Source organism: Octopus bimaculoides, chromosome 1 (genome assembly GCF_046866305.1).
Source record: "Octopus bimaculoides isolate indiv1 chromosome 1, ASM4686630v1, whole genome shotgun sequence".
In the NCBI taxonomy this organism is placed as follows: Eukaryota; Metazoa; Mollusca; class Cephalopoda; order Octopoda; family Octopodidae; genus Octopus; species Octopus bimaculoides.
The window spans coordinates 128,838,012-128,862,121 of NC_142928.1; the positions used below are offsets into that span (position 1 = coordinate 128,838,012).

Below are 24,110 nucleotides of genomic sequence, written 5' to 3' on the forward strand. Positions count from 1 at the left end.
AGCAGGATGAACAACATTCTTGGTTGGCAGACAGAATGTTGCATTTATTGTTGTAGGTAACAGAGGTAATTGTCACAAAGTTTTGGTATTAAATTCAAAAAATTTTCTGATACGGAATGTCCTGGTTATTATTATTATTGCTAAGGGAGGTAACTCTTGTAAACCGTTTGAAACATCTTATGGTCACTTTACCTGCTATATTTATATATATATATATATATATATATATATATATAGCAGCCCAAATGCTCTTGCAGCAGATCCCAATGTTTGATGTTCAAGAACCAAATGAAGGTTAGATTTTCAATCCCCGGATCATTCTGATTCCAAAAAGGTATAATATGTCTATGTAGAGCGAATGTCGACTGAGATACAAGGGTTCCAGATAGACAGACAGAATTTCACTTTTATTTATATAGATTATAATCAACAATGATGATGATGATGATTTATAATTATAATTTTCTTAGCACTCTGTGTATCGCACTTAAAGTAGACACATTTTTGAAAGCCTTATAAGCTGTAGTATTCATCTCAAAAAGTGTCTCTTGTAGACATGTAGTGCAAAAAACTCTGAAATATATCAGTAGCAACCAAAAGCCATCCAGCAGTGGTGGTGGCATTGCTAAATATGGATTTCTGCTTCTTGGGGCTTCATTAATAGTAAGTAACCATTGGCATCTGCATGCTGGTTACTTGCTACTGAGGAAACTTGAAGAAGCATAAATATGTATTTAGCAGTGTTGGATGATTTTCATCTACTGTTGAAATATTCTGAGTTTTTTAACACTGTCAAACAAGAGATGCTTTCTTGAGATGAATATGACGGTTTATAAGGCTCTCAACAGTGTATTTACTTTAAGTACAATACACAGATTGCTATTTTGAACTAATGTTGCTTCTCTCACTAATAATGAATTTAAAAAAATTTTCTTAATTACATTTTAACTGGTATAAAATATTTTTGTTTTTATACTCAAATTATTGTAGAAATTAAAATTTCTCTTTTTAGAGGATGAATCAATCATAAGTGAATAGGTATTTTATCTGTTGATGGTTTAGTGTTGTTAAAGCAAATTAGGTGGCTTTGAGAGCAGTGTTTTTCTTAACTGTATTATTTATTGTGTTCAGGACATTCACTTTAAATTGGAAAACAAGTATTTATCGTTAACATTAGCTAAAAATAATAACACATAACATCACTACTAGTACTACTAATAATATCAGTATTATTGTTTTGAAATTAACACAAAAAGCTGCATCTGAATATTTCATAGTTTTAAAATCAAACCCTTTCAGAATCAGGTTTGTCTTACATCTCCCTAAGGTTGATCAAATAATTACCAACTAAATGTTCTTTTTCATTTGCAAAATTTCTAGGTTTGGAGAGCGTCTGAGCTGGTATTCTCAAAAGCATGAAATGTGACTCATATTTCCTATTCTACTCACATTATTCAACCTTCCCTTTCTCTTTGCCATCAGAATTAGAACAAGCACCCACTACACTCTCTGAGTGGTTGGCGTTAGGAAGGGCATCCAGCTGTAGAAACTCTGCCAAATGCTGTGTGTGAGAAGACCCGGCACGCCAAGTGAGACCTAAATCTAAGGCCTCAGCCAGGCCACTTATGCGTACCTTCCTTCATTGGACACTAAACTCCACTTGCGAAGACCTGTTGAGGCAAGTGAAATCGAAATCGAGTTAAATTCGACGACTGGTACCCATGCCAACGTCGGGGCAAGCGAAAGCAAAATCGTGATGGCACCTGTGCCCAGCGTCGCCTTTCTGGCACTTGTGCCCGCGGCATGTGTAAGGAATTTCGAGAGAGATCGTTGCCAGTGCCCCTGGACTGGCTCTTGTGCGGGTGGCACATAAAATACACCATTTGAGCGTGGCCGTTTTCGTGCGGGTGACACGTAAAAGCACCCACTACACTCTCTGAGTGGTTGGCGTTAGGAAGGGCATCCAGCTGTAGAAACTCTGCCAAATCAGATTGGAGCCTGGTGTAGCCATCTGGTTTCACCAGTCCTCAGTCAAATCGTCCAACCCATGCTAGCATGGAAAGCGGACATTAAACGACGACGATGATGATGATGATGAAGCAAGCAATTGTATATCCCATACCCTTAAAAGAGATCTTTATGGTCTTGCTAATTATTACTCTATTTCTCTTACTCTCAATCTACAGTCTTAAAGTAACAGATATAATCATTGACAATCAGCTCTTACAGTATCTTCAATATCACATCTTCAAAGTGATCAATGTAGTTATAAAACCTTTGATCTATACAAAACAAATAATTTCAACCTTTAGAAAATTGTGCAAAATTAAAGCTATATCATCTGAATCTGAAACATTTCCTTACCAGATAAAACCTATTGAATTTCTTACAAAATCCACACTTGTGTCTTACCCAAACTTTGTACCATGTGTTATATATAAACTTTCTGGCAAAGGTTTACACCATACAAAACTTCATATGCCCATATGTTTAACTCCATTCAGTATCATCCAATTTTTCAAACTTCAAATTAACCTAAACTATCTTCTACTTCCTCCCTTCAACATCATCATCATTTAACATCTGTTTTCTATGCTTGGCCTGAATAGGATGGTTTGACTGGAGCTGGCTAAGAAGGAGATTGCACCAAGCTTCATTGTCTGTTTTGGCATGGCTTATATGATTAGATGCCCTTCATAACACCAACTACCTTCAGAGTGGATTGAGTACTTTTTATGTGCCACCAGCACCGAGGTCTGTTTCCACATAAAAGACCACACAACAAACTTCACCAACTGTAATTCATGAGGACTTTTGCAAAACCATGGTCATTCTTTAGTTTCACTGATTAACCCTATCATGCCATGAACCCATTATAGTGGGAATAGCTGAAATGTAATCTCTAGCAGATTCCCATTAAAGCTGTAATGAACAACAGTCATAGAAAAAGAAGATAAAATACTAAAAATAGTCAAACAATCACTTTGCAGCTTTGAGTCAAGTCTGTTTATGATTTATTGTTAATGCTGTATCCCATAGTTGTTGTCTACTTTTGTTTTTAATTTTAAAAAATGGGGTTTTTGCAATGAAATGAGCATATGATGAACCCAGCACTTCATTTGGTAAACAAGCAGGGCCTAGACTTTTTGCAGCTAAGGAAATTATTTATTCTTCAGATGAAGTGTTTACCCTTATGCAAGCATAAATTTTTTTTTTTTGTGATTTTGCCCATTAGTTTGCCTGCAGTCGTTATTCTTGAGCTGAGTATGCAACTATTTACCTTTTTTGCTCAGGAATCCGGATGGAAGGTAAAGGGCTTGGGTCTGAGAACCACAAATAAAATCTCTCAAATTATGCTAAGTGATATTGCTGTATAATTATAGAATTATTCTTCACTTTCATCTTGTGTTGTGTTGTCATAATTTCCTTTTTGTCTCAATATTTTGTAGTCTGTGTCTAATGAATGCAGTCAGATAGGAGATAACCGCCCTCTTTCATTCTGTCAGTTTAGTCCAGATTCATCTATGCTTGCTGTGGCATCTTGGTAAGTAGACAACATTCCTCTTCAGTGGCAGTAAAGATTTTCATCTTTTATTTCTGTGTTACATTTATCTTTACCATATCATCATATTTAGAGCTATTTTTATAAATTTAGATATTGTTTGCTAGAAATTTTGTAGTTAAATGTCCTTCTATTGCTAACCAGTCAGGAGTTGAACTTAATGTGAACAGGCAGGCTGTTAACTTCATTTTTTTTCAAAATCAAGAAATGAGCTTAGCAGTGCAGTTCTACTCTACAGGGGTTCATTAAATACTGACAGCTCTGTCTAAGTTATGACATAATAAAAATAAAGATTTTATTAATTACTGATGATGAGTAATGGTAAACATTATCATTTGATTTAGTGTTGATTTTCTTTGAATTATCTTTTCTGATTTTGGCTATTTAATCTCTTATCTATTATTCAGGTCTGGTTTATGTAAACTTTGGTCTGTCCCTGACTGCAGTTTGATCCGTACTCTCCGAGGTTTGTAAATTCTAAGTGTATACACAAACACACACACACACACACACATGCACATGCACGCATACACGCATGCACACACACACACACATCATAAACCATCATCATTTTGACATCCACTTTCTGATGCTTTCATGGGCCAGAGAATATGTTGAAGTGGATTTTTCACAGCTGGACGCTCTTCTTGTTGCCAACCCACACCTATTTCCAAGTAAGGTAATATTTCCCCATGACCGGGCATGTTTTCAGGGAAAATTGGAAACAAAGGACACTGTATGTATGATGGTGGCACTCATAACTATTACATGGTGTCAAGGAAAGAAGATAGTAACACACACACACATGCACACAGGTACACACATGCACAAACACATATGACAGGCTTCTTTCAGTTTCTCTTTACCACATCCAGTCACAAGGTTTTGGTCAGCCTGTGACTATAGTAGAAGACACTTACCCATGGTGCTACGCAGTGGGACTGAACCTGAAACCATGTGGTTGGGAAATAAACTTCTTACGACACAGCCATGTCTGCTCCTATTAGCTGCTTCTGTCTTTTACAAATCTGAAAAATGATTGTAAAGTGTTACAAGGAAGAATACAACTATTGAACAATGATTCTTGTCATTATCTTGTCACTTTGTCACCTTGTTTATTTATAGGCCATAACTGTAATGTAGGAGCAATTGTGTTCCATCCTCAAGCGACTCTTACTATGGATGATGCAGCTTGCTGTCTGGCTTCTTGTGGACAAGATGGCACAGTAAAACTCTGGAACCTTATAAGGTAGTATTTGTTTATGGGTATTTATTATCTACACTGTCTATGCACTACATGATATTTTAAATATTTTTAATTTGGTTCAAAAGTCAGACAAAATCCTAAAAAATGTAGGCAGGTTGCACTTTTGGCTTCTTCACTTTACATTGTTAAGTAGCTCATACTAGTTCTAACCAATCAGTCTCTGGCAGAAAAGTAAGTATTTAATTTTTTTTTAGTTCTGTAAATCATTATTCTGAAAACTAAGGTATACTGAAGTGTTTGGTTTTGTAGAACATAATTTCGAAGCAAATATCATTTTCCAATATTTTATTGAAGTGTCATCACTAAATATTTGCATGTAACCTCTTTTTACACAGTGAAATAACTCAATCACTTCAACACTGCTGGAATCTATATCTATTTAATGACTTAGTACCTGATGCCATCTAACAATAATTAATTATTGATAGCATTTTTCTGTTTCATTTAGTGATGAACCAGTAGCTGATATTGAAGGCCATGCCCCATACCGAGTGTCTAGACTGGCTTATCACCCTTCTGGAAGATTCCTTGGAACCTGTTGGTCAGTTATATTCTTTATAAACTGAGATTTTATTTTTTTTATACATCACAAGTAAATGACAGTCTTATGTTCAACTCCACTATATAGTACTTTAGGAAAGTATCTCCCACCATAACTTTCATACAGAATACCAATAAAGCAGTGCATTCAGACAAAATTAAACTACCTTATGGTCTTTATTTTGCATGAGTTGCATGGCACTCCCTTATCGCTCTTTCTATCTGAAAAAAGTGAACTAATGATAGGCTCATTGGAAACTATTGTTCACAAAATATATGGTATAAATAAAAAATCTTTTTCTTGGAATAGTGCTGCTCTTAACATATATCCTGGACAATGGTAAGCTCCTTTTAACTACCATAATCTTTTCTTATTGTTTAACATTTTAGCTTACTCTTCTTCTTATTTTGATTAGTGAATAATTCTCCAAGCAGCTTGTCTCCATAAGAATACACAAATACCCTGGTAAATTTATAATATGTTTGATGTGGCTGCAAATATATTGTAAGCTGATGATAATGGTTAGGGTTACAAGAGGATTTTATGCAGATATTGGAGTTGTAGGTCTGATCGGTAAGATAGCACAGAACACTGGAGATGGGCTCTCAGTCTGAGCAGTAGACAAAATAGGTAGAGGATAGCACTGATGATAAATGTTTATTATTGCTGTTATTACAGTTTATTCATGTCTTTAATATTGTAGTTTTGACAATTCTTGGCGACTCTGGGATCTGGAAGTACAGGAAGAAATTCTTCATCAAGAAGGACACAGTAAACCTGTCTATTGCATTGCTTTCCAGAAAGATGGTGCTCTAGCAAGTACAGGGTGAGTGTGCAAGTTTATTTAAGTCCATGTTTTCACAAATACTAAATGCAAGAAGCTTCTTTAGATTTCTCTTCTAATAAGTAGGTGGTATTGATTTTTTGTTTTTATTTTCGAGGTTGATTCTCTGTCTAGTTAATGTTGAGTGTGAGAGTTTTCTTTCAAAACAGTGTTCCTGTAATTACAAGGTATGAGTGAGTTGCTTTTTAATAAAGCTACTGCTTTGGAATATACAAGTGAGTGAGTAAGTTAGTTTGTTTTCTTTTTCTTTTTTTACTTTTTTTTAACAACAATACTCTGATGTATATCAGGTATGAGGAGATCTTTTAGATTTGTAGTGAGTATAATTTGGGTGTTTGTAATGCATAAAGACATAATAAGGTTTGAGTGTGATTGATTCCTTAAGAGTATGCCTTAACAAGTACAGAGTGAGAAAGTATCCCTGGAATTGTAAGTAATTTTTTAATCTTCAGTTTGTCAGGCAGATTGTTTATTCACAACAATTTTTTTTAAAAGCTAAGTTGATGATTCTTCCTTTTGACTGCTTTTTTGAAACAGTGAAAGAAGGTATCAGCAAGAATTGTGTAGTCTTGTCTCCACTGTTGTGAAGAGAACACTTGTTTGTTTCTCTGTTGGGGTATGGAATTATTCCAAAGTACGATATGTAAAGTGGAGGTGTGTGTATTCCAGTCCACTCAACTGGCAAAAATGAGTAATCCTATGACAGACTGGTGTCCCATCCACTGGGGAATATATACACCATGGAAACGAGGAAACTGGCCCTATGAGTCTATATTACTCAGGAAGGAACTTTACTACCATAACTAAAAGAAACCTTAAATCACCACTTTTCAAAAAAAGCTGGGATGTGGTTTGATGTGTTCAGTATGATGGTAGGGAGAAATCAAGCTTCAAGAAACGTCTGTCATTGACCTCTTGTTTTTTCATCTTGACTATTCTATATGTTCACAGAATAAGCTACAGCACCATCACTTCGTAAAAAAATCTATGTATGGTGCTTATAAAGGGTGATCTAAAAAGAAAACTCTAAAAAATACTTCTCAAAAACATCTCAGAATAGAAATTAGAAGAATCTTGCCAGATCAAAAGCTGTTGTCGATTGATTTCTTATTTTTCTATCTTCTGTATCATTTTACTGATAAAAAAAATTATATCATGCATAACCTTGTGAATGTCCACTTAATAAACAAGAGTTATAAACAGTACTTTTTTTTTAACAATATTATATTTTTGTATTAAACCCTACTTCAATGCAGTCTGTTTGTCACCAGTGAATGGAGAAATACGGTATAGGAACAGTATGAATATATTTTACAAGATAATAATGATATTTGAATTTTTTTCTAATGCAGTGGTGTAACATCCTATCATATAAACAATATTTGAAAGTGTTACCAGACTAAGGAAGGGTTAAGAACAATTAGATGGTGGTAGGGGTTGAGTTTTCAATAAGGATGGGCAGTATTTTTAATTTGTAAAGAAACAGAAGAAAAAGAAAACTGCACCTGACAAGCAGGCTGGTTGTGTGAGGTTAGTCTTGTTTCTTTTGCTTTTCAAGTTTGGTAATTGTTGAAGATATTTGAATGACAATAGCTTCTGTGCAAGCTTATTCAGAAAGCATTTTGCCTAATGTTTAATACTTGGGTGATTTGGGTGAGGAAATGTTTGTATAATGACAAGAGATAAAAGAAATGAATATTGTTAGATAAAAATTGGTGCAAGCTAGTCTCCAACAGTAGAATTACAATACATTATAAAAATGACCTTGATTTATGTAAGGATCATCATCATCATCATCATCGTTTAACGTCCGCTTTCCATGCTAGCATGGGTTGGACGATTTGACTGAGGACTGGTGAAACCGGATGGCAACACCAGGCTCCAGTCTGATTTGGCAGAGTTTCTACAGCTGGATGCCCTTCCTAACGCCAACCACTCAGAGAGTGTAGTGGGTGCTTTTACGTGTCACCCGCACGAAAACGGCCACGCTCGAAATGGTGTCTTTTATGTGCCACCCGCACAAGCCAGTCCAGGGGCACTGGCAACGATCTCGCTCGAAAATCCTACAGGAGCCAGTCAGGCGGTACTGGCAACGGCCACGCTCAAAATGGTGCATCTCATGTGCCACCCGCACAAGAACCAGTCCAGGGGCACTGGCAACGATCTTACTTGGCTTGCCGGGTCTTCTCACGCACAGCCCATTTCCAAAGGTCTCGGTCCGTAGTCATCGCCTCGGTGAGGCCCAATGTACGAAGGTCTTGCCTCACCACCTCAGCCCAGGTCTTCCTGGGCCTACCTCTTCCACGGGTTCCCTCAACTGTTAGGGTGTGGCACTTTTTCACGCAGCTATCCTCCTCCATTCTCACCACATGTCCATACCAGCGCAATCGTCTCTCTTGCACGCCACAACTGATGCTTCTAATGTTCAGCTTTTCTCTCAAGATACTTACACTCTGACGGGTATTCACATTGACATTACACATCCAACGGAGCATACTGGCTTCATTCCTTGCGAGCTTACGTATGTCCTCAGCAGTTACAGCCCATGTTTCACTGCCATGTAGCATGGTTGTTCGTACGCATGCGTCATACAGTCTGCCTTTTACTCTGAGTGAGAGTCCCTTTGTCGCCAGCAGGGGTAAGAGCTCTCTAAACTTTGCCCAGGCTATTCTTATTCTAGCAGCTACACTTTCAGCGCACCCACCCCCACTACTAACTTGGTCGCCCAGATAGCGGAAGCTATCGACTACCTCTAGTTTTGCACCTGAACATCTGCCACAAACAAAAACTAACTTGCTAGTTAACCTGCCTTTGATGTTGCTGCACCTCTTATGTGTCCATAGCTTGCACCGGGTACATCTTATAGAGTTACTACCTACTCCTTTTCTACATACTGAGCAGGGCCATCTACCTGAAGGGGTTTGTGTTTTATCTACCTTCCTACTTATTAGGATTTTGGTTTTAGCTAGGTTGACTCTAAGGCCCTTCAATTCTAGACCTTGCTTCCACACCTGAAACTTCTCCTCTAGTTCTGATAGTGACTCCGCAATTAGGGCAAGGTCATCAGCATAGAGGAGCTCCCAGGGGCAACCTGTCTTGAACTCCTCTGTGATTGCCTGGAGGACTATGGTAAATAATAGGGGGCTGAGGACGGAACCTTGGTGGACCCCTACCTCTACCCGGAATTCATTGCTGTACTCATTTCCAACCCTCACCTTACTGGCCGCATCTCTGTACATGGCTCGCACAGCTCTCACTAGCCATTCTTCTATCCCAAGTTTCCTCATTGACCACCAGATAAGGGATCGGGGGACCCTGTCAAAGGCTTTCTCCATGTCAACGAAAGCCAGGTACAGAGGTTTATCCTTGGCTAGGTATTTCTCTTGCAACTGTCTCACTAGAAAGGTATTTCTCTTGCAACACATATATATATATATATATATATACATATATATATATATATATATATACATATATATATATATATATGTATATATATACATATATATATATATATATACATATATGTATATATATACATATATATATATATATATGTATATATATATATACATATATATATACATATATATATATATATACATATATATATATATATATATATACATATATATACATACATATATATATATATATATATATACATATATATATATATATATATATAAGGATGAAAATCATTTATTTGTATAATAATTAAAATCATAAATGATATGCTACAAATATAATCTTTGCATGAGCAGCATAATAAATGTTATTATTATTGCTGTTGCAATAATCTATTAACAGCTGCATATAATGAAGAGGGGTTAGACAGTTTGACTGAGAGCTAGCAAGCCAGAAGGCTGCACCAGGCTCCAATCTGATCTGGCAAAGTTTCTACAGCTGGATGCCCTTCCTAATGCCAACCACTCCGAGAGTGTAGTGGGTGCTTTTTACGTGCCACCGGCATGAGGGCCAGTCAGGCGGTATTGGCATTGACCATGCTTGAATGGTGCTTTTTACATGCCACCAGCATGAGAGCCAGTCAGGTGGCACTGGCATTGACCACGCTGTAGGAAGATTTTCTGTACATGTATAATTATAGAAATTTAATATGTTATATAAACTTATTTTAGTATATATATTACCTTGGATGCCCTTCCTAACTACACTCACAGAGTGGTTGGCGTTAGGAAGGGCATCCAGTTGTAGAAACACTGCCAGATCAGACTGGAACCTGGTGCAGCCTCCTGGCTTCCCAGACCCCGGTCAAACCGTCCAACCCATGCTAGCATGAAAAACGGACGTTAAACAATGATGATGATGATGGAAATATAATATTTGATGTTAATGTCTTTGTGGACATTACAACCTTGGAAGTAAGATTATTTCTAAAAAAAATATACATACTTTTAAAAAAGGCACAGGTGTGGTTCTGTCGTAAGAAACTTGCTTCCCAACCACATGGTACCGTGGGCAAGTGTCTTCTACTATAGCCTCAGGCCAGCCAAAGTCTTGTAAGTGAATTTGGTAGACAAAAACTGATAGAAATCCATCATATAAAAAGACATCCTTTGATCATAAATAATGTCACAGCTTGCTTCTACAGCTGAGTGAACTAGAGCAATGTGAAATAAAATGTCTTCCTCAAGAGCATAACACACAGCCCAGTCTTGGAATCATACTCACAACCCAGTGGCAGATCTACTATAAAACTAACGAAGCTTAACCTTCAGGGCTCCTAATACCCTGGCACCAAGAGCAGCATGGTGCCAGGGAAGTGACAAAGAAAAGGTATCAGGGCCCTTAATACCTAATACCTTTAATAAATTAGCCTTTACAAAGTTCACCTTTAAAATGCCACGAGTCAGAGTACTTTCTCGTCAACCTCCAACAATCTCTCTCTCCTCCAGCTGACAGTTTTTTGTACTTCTTTGCGATGGAAAATACACTTCTGATCAATTTAATTTTTTCATTCTGTCAGTATTTTTCTTTTTGTATTTTACCATGCAGACAGGGCCGATAAAACGAAATAGACCGAGAAAAAATTTTTTGCCTCTACACCTGTCCCCTAAAAAGGGATGGTGCCAGTGAAATGACAAAGAAAAGTACAAAAAAAAAAACATGTATTTATGTATGTGCATTTGTAAGTTTGTGTGTGAATATATATATATATATATATATATATATATATATAAAAAAGAAATAAACAGAAAAAAAAATTCCCTCTAGTTTAAGTTCTGTCTCCAAGAGCAGCATGGTGTCAGGGAAGTGACAAAGAAAAGTAAAAAACATGTATGTATGTAGAATGTGTAAAGCTAAGCACGTTATGGACACAAAACCCTGGGTAAACCTATAAACTGGTCATAATTATCTTTATCTAAATACTCTACTGCTCTGTAATTTAGAGGTTGCTTCTCTTTCGGTTTTATGATTTACTAATGATCAGCTCACTCTCCTCTCAAAAGACTTTTTTTGTCTTGCAAGGTACTTGGTGAGCCTGTCATTGAAGGTGCGACTTAAAAAGCATCCAGTCCATACTGTAAAGTGGTTGGCATTTGGAAGGGCATCCAGCTGTAAAAATCCTGCCAATACAGTCACAGAAGTCTGGTGCAGGCTTCTGCCTGGCTGGCTCCTGTCACACTGTTCCACTGATGCCAGCATGGAAGGTGGATGTTAAATGATGATGATGATGATTTGTGTGTGCGTATGTGTATATGTATATATATATTTCTGTTTCTATGTTTCTCCTCCTATTTATTCTCAGAGGACTTGATGCTTTTGGAAGAGTTTGGGATCTTCGGACTGGTCGATGTGTAATGTTTCTTGAAGGACATCTTAAGTCTGTGTTAGATATTGATTTCAACAGTGATGGGTGAGTACTATATCTTTTTTATAAGACACTGTATTGATGTATTGGAATGACTTATTGTATGGCTGTATTGTAAAGATGTAGTTTAGAAAAAGAAATGTGTTTTGTACATGTTATATTGGATATATAAGAATATACATATCACTCATGTGTTACACAAATGTATTATAAACATATATATAATAATATAAATAATATATATATGTGTGTGTGTATATATATATGGTTGGCGTTAGGAAGGGCATCCAGCTGTAGAAACTCTGCCAAATTAGATTGGAGCCTGGTGTAGCCATCCGGTTGCACCAGTCCTCAGTCAAATCGTCCAACCCATGCTAGCATGGAAAGTGGACGTTAAACGATGATGATGATGATATATAAATGTATGTGTATTTTTTCAATATTTACAAATAACATGGAAAAAAATAAATAAATAGTTACCAGGGTAGCAAAAATTCACTTAAGTACCAAGGATGTAACAGCCTACTTATAAAGGTAGAAATTCCACGTTTAGGTGAAATGTTTTTGTATAACATAGATAAATAAATAAATGGAATTAAATGCAGGTGTTATTCAAATCTTTATACTTCTGACATATGTTTCGAAGAAAACATTGGTATTATTCCAGAAGGAATAAAATGATGTAAAACAATGCAATCTTCTCATCAGGGAAAAAAAGAAAAACAAAATGCACCAATAAGACATTTTAGCGCATATATGATGACGGGAACGCTGGTAAGTTATTTTTGTCAAAGGCAATTTATAGAAAGAAAAGGAGGAGGAGGAAGAAAGAAATTAGCGGAAAACTAAGAGTGGAGAATTCTTCAAAACATATGTCGGAAGTATAAAGATTTGAATAACACCTTTGTTTAACTCCATTTATTTATTTATCTATATTACATATATATATATATAAGTTTTAACTTTATATTTCTGACACGCACTCTATCTTTCTGTTTGTCTGTCTATCTGTCTATCTATCTATCTATCTATCTATCTATCTGTCTATCTATCTATTTATCTATCTATCTATCTATATATCTATCTATCTATTTGTCTATCTATCTATCTATCTATCTATCTATCTATCTATCTATCTACCTATCTATCTATCTATCTATCTACTCTTCATCTACTTCTGCTATAACAGTCTATGCTTTTTAGAGATAACTAGTTGCATATCACTTCCACCTAATCCAGTAGTTCTCGACCTGGGTCTATATGGCCTCTGAGGGTCCACACAACAAAATAGTAAATTGGGGATCCGCAATAATATTTTAAGGGCCACTGAAAAATTTTGCTTTAGATGTATGTATTGGTATGTATTGCAAGAAACATCTAGGTTTGTTTCTCTAACAGTTTACATAGTTCAATCTACACAAGTTAGTGGGAAAAACAAAATAGGAATTTTGTAAGAAGTTTCTATAAAACTAGTTTTTGAACATCAAATGGCTATGGGAGTCCACCAGAATAAAATAGTAATCAAAGGGGTCCATAGATAAAAAATGGTTGAGAACCACTGACTTAATTCATACATCATCCATTTCTCTGTCACTCCTCTCAGGTTCTGTATTAACCATTATGCTTAGTCCTTCCTCCCCAAGATGTCAACTCTGGAATTTCTACCTACTCATGTCTTTTATGCTGTCATCAGATATTTGTACAAAGCATCAACTGCCTCAATCTGACCAGTCTTGGAAGACTTCTAAAGATCACAGGCATAGTCCCTGCCTTCTGACTGAAATCATAAGATAAAAGTCATTAGATACAAATAAAGCTATTTGCTGAGTTTATCATTGTTTCTGTTATTCTTTTATGTTTTTCACTAGGTACCACATTGCAACTGGCAGTGAAGACAACACAGCTAGATTATGGGATATCCGTCAACACAAATGTGTCTACACCATTCCTGCTCACACCAACCTTGTTTCACATGTGAAATTCCAACGTAAGTAAGCAGTTAGTGTAGCTATTTCTGCTGTTGTTTCTTTATGCCTCTTACTGTAATCATCATTATCATTTGTTGTTGTTAAAGTTGTGAGCTGGCAAAATCATTAGCAGTCTGGGTGAAATGCTTAGTGGTATTTCATCTGTCTCTAGGTTCTGAATTCAAATTCTGCCGAGGTTGACTTTGCCTTTCATCCTTTTGGGATCGATAAATTAAGTACCAGTGAAACACTGGGGTCAATGTAATTGACTATTCCCCTCCCACCAAATTTCAGGCCTTGTGCCTATAGTAGAAAGGATTATTATTATTATTAAGGCAATGAGCCGACAGAATTGTTACCATGCCAGACAAAATGTTTAGCAGCATTTTCCCTGACTTTATATTCTGAGTTCAAATTCTACCAGGGTTGACTTTGCCTTTCATGCTTTTGGGGTCGATAAAATAAGTACCACTTGAGCACTGGCTTCAATATAATTGACATACCTTCTTCCTTACAATTGCTGGCTTTGTGCCAAATTTTTGAAACCATTATTATTATTATTATTAGGATGACAAGCTGGCCAAATTGATAGCACGCCAGGCAAAATGCTTATCAGCATTTTATCCATCTTTAAGGTTGCGAGCTGGCAGAATCATCAGCATGCTGGGAAAAATGTTTAGCAGCATTTCATCCATCTTTTTGTTCATTGTTGGTAAAATAGGTACTAGCTGAACACTGGGGTCAATGTAATCAACCTATCTCCTCCCCCAAAATTGCTGCCCTTGTAAAAAAGTTTGAAATTGTTTATTATTATTATTATTATTATTATTATTTAGGCAATGAGCTGGCAGAATCTTTGGCATACCAAACAAAATGTTTAGCAGCATTTCATCCAACCCTATGATCTGATTTCAAATTTCACCAAGGTTAACTCTGCCTTTCATCCTTTCAGTGTTGATAAAATAAAGTATCAATCAAGAACTGGGGTTGATGTAATTGACTAGAACCTCAACCCCATCCTGCAAAATTTCAGGTTTTGTGCCTGTAGTAGAAAGGATTATTATTATTATTTGGATGTCAATGATAATGTTGACATGCATCTTATATATTGGAATTATACTTTTTTGAGAAAGACAGAATCTCTTTGTTGTGGAAAGGTCATAGTTAAAAATGTGGGTATTCTGTGACCTGTTTAGTAGAATTTAAAAGATGATGCATTTCATTTCATCTTTAAGTAAGCAATACCTGTGTTAATATTGACTTTATACTATGTTTCTTTTTAATATAACATTGGCATTTCTCTCCAGATTTATAGTTGAAGGATAATAAATAGTTATGATACTTGTACCTTTCCTAAAAATAGTTTCAAATTTTGGCACAAGGCCAGCAATTTTGGAGGAGAAGGTAAGTCAATAGCATCTACCCCAGTATTCAACTGGTACTTATTTTATCAACCCCAAAAAGATTTAAGGAAAAGTCAACCTTGGCAGAATTTGAACTCAGAACATAAAGATAGGTGAAATACCATTAAGCATTTTGCCTAGCATGCTAACGATTCTGCCAGCTTTTCACTTTACCTTTCCTTAAAAAATTAACATTATAAATGAAATGGTTTTAGTTTGGAATCATAACTGAGATCAGGACTCAGTGTACATGCTGGGATTTGAAACCTGGACAGGGGTGACATTGCTACTAAAATTCATGTTGATAGCAGTGATTATCTTTTGACTTTTACTTGCTTCAGTCATTGAACTGCAGCCATGATGGAGCACCACTTTGAAGGGATCAGTTGAACAAATCAGTCTCAGTATTTATTTTTTGTTTAAGCATGGTACTTACTCTTTTTGCTGAACCACTAAGTTATGGGGACATAAAGAAGTCAACACTGGTTATCATGCGGTGGTGGGAGACAAACGCAAATACAAAAACTCACCCATATAATTACACACACACACACACACACACAGTGGACTTCTTTTAGTTTCCATCTACCAGATCCATTCACATGGCTTTAGTCAGCCCAGGGCTATAGTAGAAGACACTTGGCCAAGGTGCCACACAGCCATGCCTTTGCTAATAATGATATTTATCTTAATTGCTTAACGTTTTAAAAATATTTTACATGACCTCTGTTTGTGATTGACTTTTATATATTTATTTACAGCTGACCATGGTCACTACCTGGTAACTTCTTCATATGACAATACATCTAAGGTCAGTGGTTTGATTTTATATCTTTACCAGAATGGTGGAACTGTTTGATTAGTCTTATTTAGTTTGGTTTTATTCTGCAGGTTACATCTTGATGAGGTATATTGAGTGAGAAAGAAAAAAAAAAAAGCTATGTGAGATAGGAAGTTTTGATATTGCTGAACTCATCATCATCATCTTTTAACGTCCGCTTTCCATGCTTGCATGGGTTGGACGATTTGACTGAGGACTGGTGAACCAGATGGCTACACCAGGCTCCAATCTGATTTGGCAGAGTTTCTACAGCTGGATGCCCTTCCTAACGCCAACCACTCAGAGAGTGTAGTGGGTGCTTTTACGTGCCACCGGCACAAAGGCCAGTCAGGAGGTATCATTGCAAAAAGTTGTATGTGGTATAGCATATATATGGAGGTTGAGCTTATGGTACAAAATAGTTTCTTTTCATTGTTGAATCTTCCTATTTAATTTCCAAAGTCAAAAAGAAACCTCATAGGTGATTTTTAATTTTTTAAATTACAATGTCCACAGTCACTTTAAACCCTCCTATCTGGAGTATCTGGATGACCTTGTGAATGTTAATGTTAAATTTGAATTGTTCCAATTTGAGAGATCTTGGATTTGAGAAAATGAGATTTATGAACAAGGGTGAAGTGAGTATATTAAATAGGCTTTATGAAGATAAGTTCAAAGTAGATGCCATTGCTAAAGAAAATTATCCATCTAGTGGTAATGTTTTATGCATAATGAGTGGAACTATAATTATAACCAATAAAAGAAGTGCCAATTCAATAGAGGGTTAGATGCTAGAGAGAGAGAGAGTGTGTGTGTGTGTGGCTTTTTTTAGTGAATGACCAGTTTGTCCCAGAAATGATCCTGTATGTTCAGATATAAGTTATAGAAGTTGTATTCCTTTATGGTTAATATATGGGTCCTGTAACGAGCCAGAACCTTAGTTCTGAGGTGTTGTTCAGTCTTCTAGAATGAAGTATATTTTGTTTGTATACTCAACTATTTGAGTATCAATAACATTTTGCAACATGATATGAAATGTTTAAATGTCATCCATCATCATTTATAATGTGCCTAATTATATCTGTAAATATATTGAATGATTAATTTCTGTTTTTGTTTCATTTTTATGGTTTTAGATATGGACCCACCCTACATGGTCACCTATGAAAACACTTGCTGGTCATGAAGGCAAAATCATGGGATTTGACATCTCACCAGATCTCAAATATATGGCTTCATCTTCCTATGATCGGACATTTAAGTTGTGGGCCTCTGAAATGCTAGGGAGTCTCTGATAAATCACCCAGTCTTTGACTGAATGTCAGATAATATAATATTCTATGAGAGTGAATGACCATTAACATCAATTACCATCAGTCCTATTTCTTAGGAAAAAAATGATAGTCCTTGTATTTTACTCAAATATCATTTCTGACAGCCTAGTATTGTCTCATTGATTTTAACAGTCCAAATGCCTTGATCACTGATTATCCTCTCCATACCCAGAACTGTTCATACACCATTTCTAACAACAAAATGAAAATAGGTAAAATAAAAATGTGAAGCTCATTGAATCATCATCATTTAAAAGAGTATATAAAAATTTCTATAAAAAATTATATGTAAATGCTTGTCAAAATAAATCTTTTTATGCCTCTGAATTCAATTCTATTTGTGCATCTTGTATATGATCTTTTAAAATGACAGCAGCTTCATTGAACCTATTGTTTGTTTCCAATTGCAGAAGCTTCAATAAAGTTAATGCAACTTAAGAAAATATAAAAATTCTCTATTTAGAGATTCTATGATATTGACAATAGCTTAAACAGTGCCAGACTAAGTGTATTACAGAATATAGTTTAATCTCATCTAGTTGTAACTCTTTATCTTCTGTCTTTCATTTGTTTCAGTCATCAGACTGTGACCATGCTGGGGTACTGCCTTGAACGGTTTATAAGGGTTGGTTGACCAAGATACTCTCATGGAATGTGCCCAAATGAGGTTTTTTTTTTCAACTTAACCCCACTTGCGATCCATACACTTCTATCAATGTTGCAGAGGTTGGATCCCATTGCTGAAGAAGCTTTCATCCTGTTGGTCAAAAAGTCATCAGCAGCAGATATGATGTCATCATCACTGTGATACTGGTTCTCAGCCAAGTGTTTTTCCATGTTGGAGAACAGATGATAGTTAGATGGGACCAAATCAGAAGAATAGGGAGGGTGATCAACCAGTTCAAAACCAGTCATGCACAGCAGCCATTGTTCCCAGGGATTTGTGTGCTGAAGCATTGTCCTGATGAAACAAGACCCCTTTTGTCAGTTTTTCTGGGTGTTTGGTTTAGATAGCCTTTTGTAACTGCCTCAGCATTGCCATACTTCATTGATGGTGTGGCTCTTTTGAAGATAGTTGAGGAGAATGCCTTTTGCATCCCAGAAAACTGAGGCCATCACCTTCCCTGCAGATGAAACGAACTTGGCCTTCTTTGGAGCAGGTGAGGAAGGGTGCTTCCTCTGCATGGATTGTCTTTTTGTTTCTGGCTCAAAGTGATGAACCCAACACTCTTCCTGGGTTAGGAAACTAGTTGGACCTGCCTCAAACAATGTCATATTTATCTGTGATGTGACTATTCTGGTGCACTTTTGATTAGGTGTCAGAAGACATGGCACTCACCCAAACTCATTGTGCAGAATATTCTCAATTCTCATGGGATATGCTAATAGCATTGACTATTTCATTTATTGTCAATTGCCTGTCATCCATCACCGTGAGGTGAACATGATCAAGGTTTTCTTTGGTGGTGGTAGTCATAGGACGTCTGGACCTTGGGTCATCTTCAAGACTCAAGACTCTCCCTTTCTCTCCTAAATTCAGCTACCTACTTTAGCACTGTTGATAAAGCTGGACACATCATCCCATAATGTAGCAAGCATGCCAGCATGAATCTCCTTGAAGGCTAAACCCTTTTTCTGAAGTCACTTGATAACATCACAATGCTAAATTTTTTTGATTTTCAAGAGAAGTTGTCACTGGTTATATATGAAGTCTTCTTTGAACAGTCAGTTGTCACTTTACCTCGAAAGAAACAATTCAGTTCATAAGAAGAGTTGAACTTAATGCATACAAGCTTTCACAACTCTAGCATCACTCTTTCATAGACAGCCTATGAGCTTTTCAGCCCAGCCTTGTAGTTAAACAAATCAACCCCATTACTTCTTGTCTAAGCCTAGTATTTGTTCTGTTGGTCTCTTTTTGCGGTTGCAGTGGAAGAGAGCAGATGCACGATCCACAGAACGTGCTCTGGATCATCTCACCATAAGTAATCCTTGGTGCTCCTTAGAACATCATGTGCTTAGCCATAACCTTGATTATAACTGAGTGATCATGCTTGCCTGGGTACTTTATTCCTATCTATTCATTTTATATAAATGTATAAATATGTTGAAATTATACATATATATATGTGTGTGTATATGTATATATGTATATATATGTATATATATATATATATATATATATATATATATATATATATATATATACATTAATATAAAGTGGATAGGAATAAAGTACCCAGGCAAGTATAATCAAGGTTATGGCTAACCGCATGATGTTCTAAGGAGCACCGAGGATTACTTACAGTAAGCAATTCCAATATATTTCATCTGATCACTAAACCATGATGCTCTTTGCTGGATTATAGATATTTTACCAAGTGTATAAGCAAGACAATTACAATGAATACTTACATCTGAATAAAAAAAATATGCAAATGCATTAACCTCCATATTCATTGTAATTATTTTACATACATCTGAAGTGGGACTGAAAAGTTCCTGGCTTTAAGGGTATCATGAAAGGCTTGGTTGGAGGCTGAACCTTTCAAGTTCTTTTACAGGGCTTAGGAAAACTGAAGGACTACTGCAATAAGTGTGTGAATCTGAGAGGGGCATTATTCTGTAGTAATGCCCTTATATAAATATAAATATATATATATATCATCATTTAACATCTATTTTCCATGCTGGTATGGGTTGGATGCTTTGACTGAAAACTGGTAAGCTGCACTAGGTTCCGATCTGATTTGGCAAGGTTTCTACGGCTGGATGCCCTTCCTAATGTCAACCACTCTGAGAGTGTAGTGGGTGTTTTTTATGTCTGCTGGCATGGGTGCTATTGACCTGATACCAACATCAGCCATGATCATGATCTCGCTTGGCTTGACAGGTCTACACGGGCATGGTATATCGCCAAAGGTCTCGGTTACCTGTCACTGCTTTCATGAGGCCATTGCTCGAACAGTGCTTTTTATGTGCCATCGGCATGGGTGCCAGTCAGGCGGTACTGGCATCAGTCATGACTACGATATATTATGCTTGTGTAGACCTATCAAGCCAAGTGAGACCATAGTCATGGCTTATGCTGGTATCAGGTCAATGGCATCCCTGCCAGTGGTACGTAAAAAACACTCACTACACTCTCAAAGTGGTTGGCATTAGAAGGCAGTGACATCAAGCCAAGTGAGATCGTAGTTGTGGCTGATGCCAGTGTCGCATAACTGGCCCATTGAAAGCACTCTTCAATTGTTAGGCAATATGCTGTGCTAGTGAAAACCTGTCGAACCTAGGGAAATCGTAGTTGTAGCCAATGCCAGTGACGTCTGATTGGCACCTGTGCTGGTGGCATGTGAAAAGCACTGTTCGAACGTTGGACCTTATGGAGGCAGTGACAGGTGACCAACTCCTTCGGCAACATACCATGCTAGTGTAAACCTGTAAAGCTAAGTGAGACAGTAGTTGTGGTCGATGTAGGTATTAGATCATTGGCACCCATCCTGGTGGCACATAAAAACCATTCACTACACTCTCAGAGTGGTTAGTGTTAGGAAGGGCATCCAGCCATAGAAACCTTGCCATATTAGATCGGAACCTAGTGCAGCCTCCCAGCTTATCAGTTTTCAGTCAAACCGTCCAACCCATGCCAGCATGGAAAGCGGACATTAAATCATAATGATGATGATGATATATAGATATATATTCAAACACACACATATATGTATACTCTCCTGTCCCTAACCAGGTGTAAATTATCATGGATGTCGTCATCAACATTAGCACAATAAATGCTAGATCTGAAGAGGTTGTAGAGATGTTAGAGTAGAGGGATATAGGTGTGCTGTGTGCAAGAGATAAGGTCAAAGGAATCTTCTACCAAACACACCATGTCCAAGGAACACGTGTACAAATTCTGGATGAGTAACAATGATGGGATTGGTAAAGTAGGCATATTTTTGGTAGTGATATGGATCAGAGTACGAGAGAATAATTAAGCTTATATATGAGAGAGAGAAAGAAATACACACACTCACATACATATATAATATGACCGAATGTATAAGTGTATCATCTGTTTTTCCATTTTGGTATAGTTTGTATAGGTTATCAGTGCCTCTGTTGGCTCCTATTTGGAATTACTGCTCTTCTAGATGGGTAGCCAACTATATAGTTCATGGAATCTTTGCTTCACTCCACATTACATGTTTGGCATGGTTTCTTTGACACTTTTTCTATCTCCAGCTACTTTAAAGGCTGTAATGGGTGCATTTTGTTACCAGCACTAGAGAGTTCATGGTATGCGAGGAAGACTTAAGGGTTTTACTTACTCTTATCATTTCCTTTTGTGGTTACTGCCCACTGAGATGGTTAACTTGTGATGCAGTCTAGCCTTTGTCCCCACATTCGACATGGTCCTTCCTCTCACCTCAAACAAAATATATATTTTTTCTTTTGTATTTTTTTTTTTGTAGATTTGATCCCGATAATTCAAGCAAGCAGTCATTGTTTGTAGCCCTGAAGTGTCTCACTAAAATATGCCTTATCCCAACTGAATATATTAGGTTCTCAAGAATTAGAACATTGCTGACGACAAGGCACGAAATGTCAACTCTTGAGGCAGTAGGTTACCAGTCTAAATATGCTATCAGCTGCTTTTCAAAGACAGTTCAAAATTTATACTTTGAACTCATTGTATATTTAATAGTTCCAATTTCAATATTTTGACATGTGGGTTAGTAACTGCTAATGTTGAAAGTATCACCAGTTAGTTAAATTCATGAAGTTAATTTTTGGAGTTTAGTGATTTCTTTGTAAAGAAAATTTGTATCGAATTAGACACCAAATTGTTCTGGTAACTGCAGTGGTGATCATTTAGCATAATCATTCTAGCACAGTCACCAAAGCTCCAGTGACATGTGTACCAGACAGTTGTGGTGGAACCTGTCGCAGTCGAGCAACCTACAAACATTTGTTAGCTATGTATTGCTTCCTTTCCTTGCAGCTTGGTGTGCTAAGCCATTGGGTATTAGGCATATTGGTCATAGACATAACCCATATTCAACGACTGCATATGAATAGTCAACCTGCAGCCCCTATTATCAATACTCATTATCCAATAGCATAGTACATTTAAAAGAAGTTGATTTGCAGGTTATCTCCCGTTTGTTATTTTGTTCTGGGTAGTCATGATTGAAAAAATAAATAATCAGAGGCGTTTTCGCCATCACCATTCTTATTTCCAGAGATTGTATCGAGGACAATATTATTCACTTTTCAAAACGTCAGAGATTTAGCTGCTATTTCTAGCAGGTCGAAAATCCATATAGAGAGGCTCGTTCGTTGCATGTTAAATCCATTTTACATTTTACCACTCGGCGACTTACAGACGGATATAGTTGTCAAATTAGGTATAACCAACCACTCCTGTTATTGTCGTCAGAGGAATATTAACATTCACCAGACTTTAATATCACCATGGCTAACTCGTGACATCACACACGAGTGCTAACAGTGACTCCTTCGTACAAGAAGGGAATGGTCGAAACACTTGTTTCCCCACTTAGGTCACAATGCCTTTATATCAAACAAGTTTCTCGGAAGCGCAAGAACAATTGTTTTCTCTTATCTATTTTATTATCTATTTACAAAAATGTATCTTTGATGTCGAGAAAATAATTTCATTATTCTTAATAACTATAAAAAAAACAACAACATTCTCTCTATAATGTTGTTTTATGACAGTTTTCTCACTCTACGTTTCCATGTGATAATTTGGTGTCTAAAGACAGTCACGAATTTCGCTATTACCTATGGCCGGATCAAGTTAAAATTAAGGATTTTTCTTTATTATATGTGTTTCTTTGGAGCAATATGTCACTTAGAGCTTAAATACTTCTGCTGTTTGACAGAGATATGTTTGAAATTATTGGTTTCGTTCTCTATATCCGTTTTTGTACGGTTTGAATTCAGCGAACTCTGCTTTTATCTCCACGGCTGATGACGATGTCTCGTGTGTCATACGCTTATTAGAAGTAGTATTGTAATGAATCTCACAAGTTCCTTGAAGATTTCTTTCCAGGAGCAGTGAATACCCTGCCAATGGAATCTAATACTGTGTTTCTAAAAAAAAATTTACTTGATTTAAGAAATTCTGAATGTTTCATTCAAAACTCTACGAAAGTTTTCTCATTCATTTAAAACTCTACGAAAAATTTACCAAAACTTTCCCTTTTCATGTCTGCATTGGAAAAAATTAGAGAATAGAGATTTAAATAACGATGCTAACAATTTCCACTGACATATCTACTCACTACAAATTCTTTTCATTAATCCATGATTTGTTTCCCCACCAGACTGTTGCATGAAACACATTTTTTTCCCCCTCAACGTGAATATCAAATATTAGATGGGGGAATTTAAAAAAATGTTACATATGACTGTTACTGCACATTATAATCATTTCCAGTAAATGTTCTTCGACATTAACCATATTTTCAGCAGAACTGAGGGCTGTGAGAGAGTAACTGAGCTTCGAAATT

The 24,110-nt window shown here is 36.6% G+C and overlaps 1 protein-coding gene across 2 annotated transcripts in view; it reads left to right on the plus strand.

The window, feature by feature from the left end:
• LOC106872767 (U4/U6 small nuclear ribonucleoprotein Prp4) overlaps nucleotides 1-17,898 on the plus strand; it is a 29,547-nt gene extending 11,649 nt beyond the window's left edge. For both annotated transcript variants that reach the window (XM_014919859.3, XM_014919860.3), the window contains exons 8-16: nucleotides 3,450-3,544; nucleotides 3,970-4,028; nucleotides 4,688-4,811; nucleotides 5,278-5,370; nucleotides 6,074-6,196; nucleotides 11,985-12,092; nucleotides 13,916-14,034; nucleotides 16,179-16,228; nucleotides 17,374-17,898. In XM_014919859.3, coding sequence (XP_014775345.1) covers nucleotides 3,450-3,544; nucleotides 3,970-4,028; nucleotides 4,688-4,811; nucleotides 5,278-5,370; nucleotides 6,074-6,196; nucleotides 11,985-12,092; nucleotides 13,916-14,034; nucleotides 16,179-16,228; nucleotides 17,374-17,532 — 930 coding nt within the window. In that variant the 3' untranslated portion in view covers nucleotides 17,533-17,898. The remainder of the gene's footprint in view (nucleotides 1-3,449; nucleotides 3,545-3,969; nucleotides 4,029-4,687; nucleotides 4,812-5,277; nucleotides 5,371-6,073; nucleotides 6,197-11,984; nucleotides 12,093-13,915; nucleotides 14,035-16,178; nucleotides 16,229-17,373) is intronic.
• The last annotated feature ends 6,212 nt before the right edge of the window (nucleotides 17,899-24,110 follow it).